General features: G+C 38.8%; 2 protein-coding genes across 4 annotated transcripts in view; one reads left to right on the forward strand and one right to left on the reverse strand.

Annotated features, from left to right (window-relative positions):
• Window positions 1-7,143, forward strand: part of LOC132175103 (F-box protein At5g49610) — a 22,390-nt gene that overhangs the window by 4,717 nt on the left and 10,530 nt on the right. The window lies entirely within an intron of this gene.
• LOC132174538 (ABC transporter B family member 15-like) lies at window positions 5,001-5,486 on the reverse strand. The gene has a single exon (XM_059586177.1). It carries the CDS (start codon window positions 5,484-5,486, stop codon window positions 5,001-5,003), a length of 486 nt encoding a protein of 161 aa, XP_059442160.1.

Here is a 7,143-nt window from a genome sequence, read left to right on the forward strand (position 1 = left end):
ATTCTGGTCCATCTCCAATGGCAAATTGTTCACCATCTTCCGCTCATGCAAACATTCCACCTGAATTTTCACCAAACATCTCCCCTGTATTCTCTACTTCACTGGCAGAAAATCAACCACACAACCATAATCTTTCTAACAATCCTTTCTTTGATCCTTTCGAAAATACTCGTCCCATTGATCCATCTAGCCCACTCTTTCTTCAAAGTGGTGATAATCCTGGACTTTTATTGGTTCCTCAGCCACTCACAGGAGAGAATTATAGCACTTGGAGCCGTGCTATGCTTGTTGCTTTGAGTGCAAAGAACAAGTTGTGTTTCATTGATGGTTCACTGCCAAAACCATCCATTTTTGAGAGTTATTACCATGCATGGGTTCGTTGTAATGATCTTGTAGTTTCATGGATCTTGAACTCAGTTTCCAAAGAAATCTATCCTACTGTGATTTACATCACTTCTTCCGAAGATATGTGGCTGATCTCAAAGATAGATATTCTCAAAGGAATGGTCCTCGGATTTTTCAGTTGCAGAAAGATATTTCAGTGGTTGCTCAGGAGAATTCCACTGTAAGTCAGTACTATACTCGCATCAAAACTCTTTGGGAAGAATTAAATAATTACAGGCCTATCTCTATGTGCAATTGCTGCCATTGTGGTCATATGCAATCTATTCTTGAGCTCTTTAATCAAGAACGTGTCTTACAGTTTTTGATGGGCTTGAATGATTCTTTTTCTGCTGTTAGAGCTCAGATTCTATTAACATCTCCTCTTCCTTCAATTAATAAGGTTTTTTTCTCTTATCATTCAAGAAGAAAAACAAAGAGAAATATGTGTGAGTTCCATTAGTCATGATACTTCCTCTGCCTTCATGACTAAATCAACCTTGTCCAAACCTTCTCCTTCAATTCATCCTGAACCTGTTGCATATATGACCAAAACTTCACCAGGGCCTAGGTTTTTTAAGCAAAACTATAGGAGAGATCGTCCCATGTGTTCACATTGTGGAGTAGCTGGTCACACTATTGAAAAATGCTACAAAATTCATGGTTATCCACCTGGTTTTAAGCTCACTCGAACCAGACCAGTGTCACATTCAGCCAATCAAGTGCAATTGCAAGGAACTGACCTTAGTGGTCCTATTTCTCATCCTCATCAGTTGAGCAGTCCTCAGTTGAGTGGTAATCAGTTGTCCATGATTTATGCTCAATGTCAACAACTGATGAATCTACTAAATCAGCATCAATACCCTCAATCATCTGCCAACTCTGTTGTTGGTAATTCAGGTATACTCAATCCTAAGTATTCTGTTTTTTCTGCATATGTTGATATAGCTTCTCATTCAAAACAGAAAAATAAATCTTGGATTATCGACACTGGAGCAACTGATCACATGATCAGTTGTTCATCTATGTTTACCACCATCACTGCTACTGTATCCACTCATGTTAAACTACCTAATGGTTCCATAGCTACTGTCACACACATTGGTACCGTTACAATTTCAGAAACTCTTACACTAACTGGAGTTTTGTGTGTTCCTTCTTTCACTTTCAATTTGATTTCAGCTAGTAAACTCATAAAGTCATTACACTGTTGCCTTATATTTCTTGCTGGATATTGTTTTATACAGAGTTTACACAATTGGAGAACGATTGGGGTGGGTGAAGAAGTTGCTGGTTTGTTCTATTTGATGCAAGCAAACAAGGTTTCAGCCAATGCATCTGTTTCAGTTCCTTGTATTCCTTCTTTTGTCAAACATTTGTCTTTTAATTCCATAAAGGACCCCTCATGTGATCTGTGGCATTACAGATTGGGGCATCCTTCTCAATCTAGAATAAGGTTGATACAAAATATTGTTCCTTCTATTTCTTGTAAACAAGATTCGGTTTGTCCAATTTGTCCATTGGCTAAACAACACAAATTACCATTTCCTGTTAGTAGTTCTTTTTCAAAGTCTGCTTTTGATTTACTTCATTGTGATGTATGGGGTCTTATGGCCACCAATTCCCTTAATGGATCCAGATTTTTTCTCACCATTGTAGATGATTACACACGGTTCACTTGGGTCCATTTGATGCAACATAAGTCTCAAACTTCTTCCATCATACAATCCTTTTCTAATATGGTTCAAACTCAGTTTCAAACTAAAATCAAATGCATCAGATCCGACAATGGTACTGAATTTCACATGAGAGACTTCTTTTCTGCCCAAGGCATTATTCATCAACTAAGTTGTGTAGAAACCCCACAACAAAATTCTGTGGTTGAAAGAAAACATCAACATCTTTTGAATGTAGCTAGATCCTTAAGATTTCAGTCCAACCTTCCTTTACCTTTTTGGGCAGATTGTGTTTTGACTGCAGCTCATATTATCAATAGAATTCCAACACCCCTTCTATCCAATAAATCTTCACATGAACTATTATTTTCTGTTGTGCCATCTTATTCACACCTCAAAGTGTTTGGATGTTTAGCTTATGTTTCAACTTTGTCTAGAAATAGAACAAAGTTTGATCCAAGAGCTACACCTTGCATTTTCATAGGTTATCCATATGGCATGAAAGGACATAAGTTTTATAATCTTCATACTCATTCTGTTTTCATTTCTCGAAATGCCATATTTCATGAAACCATATTTCCTTACGCTTCTTCTCTAGGTCATTCCTCACCTTCAATGCATATGCATGATACTGTTTCCCCTTCTATTTCTTTTCCAATGCCTCCTGACACAGAATTCTTTGATTCCATACCATCAAACATCCAACCACCTCCTATTGTTCCATCACCAAACCACAATTCTGCAGATACATTATCTTCCCATTCTGATTCTGCAGACATCATTTTACCTATTCATTCTAAATCTGCAGAAATCTTCACTTCTCCTTCTGCAGACACAACTTCACATTCTGATTCTGCAAACAACTCATTTTCTCCTTCTGCAGACACCATTTTCCAGGTTCCTAGTTCTGCACCTTCTCCTATTCTTAGAAGGTCAGATAGGATCAAACACAAACCTAGTTACTTGCAAGATTATCATTGTAAACTGGTTTCTACTTGTTCACCTCAATCGGCTTCAAATGTTGACAACTCAGGTAAACCTTATCCATTGTCCACTTTCATTTCTTATGATAACCTGTCTTCTTCTCATAAGCATTTCTGTCTTTCCATTTCATCTCAACCTGAGCCTAAATTTTATCATCAAGCTGTTAAGAATCCACTTTGGTGTGAGGCTATGAAAGCTGAGATTAAGGCTTTGGAGGAAAATAAAACTTGGGTAGTCACTGATTTGCCTTCTGATAAACATCCCATTGGTTGCAAATGGGTTTATAAAGTGAAGTACAAATCTGATGGAAGCATTGAAAGATACAAGGCTAGGTTGGTAGCCAAAGGGTATACTCAATGTGAAGGGTTGGATTTTCATGAGACTTTTTCACCTGTTGCTAAGATGACTACGGTTAGATGTTTTCTGGCACTTGCTGCAGCAAAGGATTGGGTTTTACATCAATTAGATGTCAACAATGCATTTTTGCATGGGGATTTAGATGAAGAAGTGTACATGTCTATGCCTCCTGGTTTTGGCACTAAGGGGGAGACAAAGGTTTGTAGATTAACTAAATCCTTGTATGGATTGAAGCAGGCCTCTAGACAATGGTTTTCAAAATTTTCCACTGCATTGATTCAGCTTGGTTTTACACAGTCCAAGGCAGATTACTCCCTATTCACTCAACTCAAAGGATCTTCCTTTATTGCTTTGTTAGTTTATGTTGATGATGTAGCTATTGCAAGCAATGATCCACAGGCAGTGTCCTCTTTCATCTCTCTTTTGAATGAGAGATTTAAGTTGAAGGATTTAGGGCCTTTAAAATACTTTCTCGGTCTTGAAATAGCTAGGTCTATAGAAGGACTTTCTCTTTGCCAACGAAAGTATGCTCTTGAAATCCTAGAGGATTCAGGTTTATTGGCTGCTAAACCTGTTAAATTTCCTATGGAACAAAATTTGAAACTCTCAAAGGATGAAGGTGATCTCCTTTCAGATTCCACAAGCTACAGAAGGTTAGTTGGCAGGCTACTTTATTTGACAATTACAAGACCAGACTTAGCTTTCTCAGTTCACATATTGAGTCAGTTTATGGACAAGCCACGGCAACCTCATCTAGATGCTGCTCATCGAGTCCTGAGATACTTGAAAAATTCTCCTGCTCAAGGCCTTCTTTTCTCTGCCAAATCAGATTTTCATCTTAAGGCTTTTTCAGATTCAGATTGGGCAGGTTGTTTAGATACTAGAAGGTCTATCACTGGTTTTTGTGTGTTTTTTGGTGATTCACTTGTGTCTTGGAAGTCTAAGAAACAGCACACAGTGTCAAGATCATCTGCTGAGGCAGAATATCGAGCTCTTGCTTCCACATGTTGTGAGTTGATGTGGCTGACTTCTCTTCTCAAGGATTTCAGAATTTCTCATCCACAGGCTGCTCTTTTGTTTTGTGACAGCCAATCAGCTCTTCATATTGCTGCAAATCCGGTTTATCATGAAAGGACCAAGCACATCGAAATTGATTGTCATCTCGTTCGTGAGCAAATACAACTTGGACTCATTCGCACTCTTCATGTTAATTCCCATAATCAACTAGCTGATATCTTTACTAAAAGCCTTGGTTTCAAGGACTTTTACAGATTGCTGTCCAAGATGTTTGTAAAGGATATTTATCATCCTTCACATCCATCTTGAGGGGGAGTTTTAACACGTGTATAAACTAAATAAACTAGCTTTTCTGTTGAGTAAGTTAGTTAGTTTTTAAGTTCAAGTTGTTAATCTGTTTTCACAGTTTCAGTTGCTTCATTGGTAGCTTGTATATAAGCTTTCTTGCTTCTGCTTGTAATTCATGCGAGTTTATTATGATAATGAAGAACTTCTCTTCTTCTTTGCTCCATCTACTTGCTTCTTCTTTCTTCTTCTCCTTCTGTTCTTCTTCCACATACAACATGCTCTGTTTTCCTCTTGATTCTATTCATTCTTGAATAGTTTGACAGATAGCCTCCATGTGAGGACTAGTCCTAGTATGTATGCAAAGGTTGCCCCAAAAGCTGCTTGGACCAGCAATGACAACAGGTCGCCGACAAGCGACCGAACCATGTTGGCTTCAGTTGCTAACCTTGCACAAATGGCTGCACTTGTGTTCTCATCTTGATCAAACCATCCAATCTCAAAGGTCATTAGTTTCTTGAGTAGATTCTCCCGCACCCTTTTTGTCAACCTTTCTCCCATAATTGCAAAATTGTAGTGTTGGAGGATATTGGTGAAGAAGTTGAAAGCACCAATGCCTAAGAAAACAAGGGACAAGACTCTGGATTTAGACTTCATTTCGGGCTCAGGGAGGAAATAGATTGATATGAGTAATCCCACACAGTAGGCATTTATGGGTTGTACTGCTCCAGAGCCTAAGGCTCCCAAGCATCCAAGCACGGCTTTTCCCCACTCTGGCGCATTCATTTTCAGTAAACGCCACTGGGAAGGAGAAGAATAGGAAGATTTCTTCACATATTCTTCATCACTGTCATCATCAGGGTCATATTGGATGGAATAGGAGTAGGGTGTGCCCATGGAAAATGCCTGGCTGAAGGGATATAACATTGGAGAGCTGTAAGTGCTTGATCCCACGCTCATTGGGCTTGATGGAATGCTCCTTCTGTGGTGGCTTCTTTCCTCTATTGGATAACTGGGAATATTGGAAGCTTCATTTTGCATTGCCACCTGCTGCAACTGCACCATCTTGGAATATTCCCCACCTAGTCCACCATTTATTTGCATCAACTCATTGTGTGAACCTGACTCAACTACTCTGCCAGCTTGAAGAACCACAATCAGGTTCGCAGTCCTGATCATTGACAGGCAATGAGCAATGGTGATTGTTGTCCGCCCTTTCGACGCCTGATCAATTGCCTCCTGTACTATCCTTTCAGATTGTGCATCCAGAGCACTTGTGGCTTCATCGAGCAGTAGGATTTTTGGATCCCTGAGTAGAGCTCTGGCTATGTCAATTCGTTGCTTCTGACCTCCAGACAATTGGAATCCAAATTGGACGACCTGGGGACACCATAGTTGTACATGTTATGAAGTATTCACTGAAAGCAGCTTGCAGCTGGAACCATTTATTAAAGATAAATGCTATATAGTAGACTATTATACGATTGTCATATAACTTGAATGATGTTAATAAAAATAAGCTATTAATATTCTTTTTTACAAGCTCTTGCTAATTTAGAAGCTGATTTTTGCTGCTATGTCATCTCAATTATACGATAAATGCTAAAAAATTTCAAAAGGTCATAATTCATGTCCTAGCGAGTTAAATAAAACATCTTAAAGCCACAGCAATTCATTCCTATGGAAGCAAAGTATCATCTGCAATTGAATAAATGTTATAGAAAGCCATTTTGGGGGCTTAGGGAGCATCCTCCACTGATCTTGCATTTGAACATTAGAAGTATGTATTTCTTGAAGTACCTTAAAAAACTTCACAGAAGCATAGCAAACTAGAAAATATATTCTGAGCTAGAAGTGTAGAAGTTGGCTTACTTGAGTTTCATATCCGTCTGGTAACTTGACAATGAAGTCATGTGCATTTGCTGCTTTGGCTGCGTTTATGACACTGTCCATTGAAGCTCCTTCTTTCCCAAATAGTATATTGTCTTTAATGGATGTTGCAAACAGAACAGGTTCCTAATTTACAAGACCCAGTTGGGATCTAAACCATTTCAGCTGAAGTTTTCTTATTTTGTAGCCATCCAAGAGTATATCTCCTTCAATGGGGTCGTAAAATCTTTCAAGCAGTGCAATGACAGTGGACTTGCCTGAGCCACTACCCCCAACAAGACCTACTCTGTTACCTGCTGGAACCTTAAGGTTGAAGTCTTGTAAGATTGGCGTCTCAGGTCTTGATGGATAACAAAAATATATGTCTTTAAATTCGATTTCTCCTCTCACATATGATAAAGCTTTCCCTTTTTTATCTTCAGAGTCTATAGTAGGAACCCAATCAATCATCTCAGAAATCCGGGAGGCCGCAGTTGTAGCCTCTGTAATCCCAGTTAGATTTGGGAGCGCACTTAAAACACTCCTGAAATTACAAAACCAAATTTATTAGTTC

Source organism: Corylus avellana, chromosome ca3 (genome assembly GCF_901000735.1).
Source record: "Corylus avellana chromosome ca3, CavTom2PMs-1.0".
Classification (NCBI taxonomy): domain Eukaryota; kingdom Viridiplantae; phylum Streptophyta; class Magnoliopsida; order Fagales; family Betulaceae; genus Corylus; species Corylus avellana.

Bases quoted from the DNA above. Each gene is read 5' to 3' on its own strand.
- LOC132174538 (XM_059586177.1), bottom strand. From the start codon at position 5,486: ATGAATGCGCCAGAGTGGGGAAAAGCCGTGCTTGGATGCTTGGGAGCC.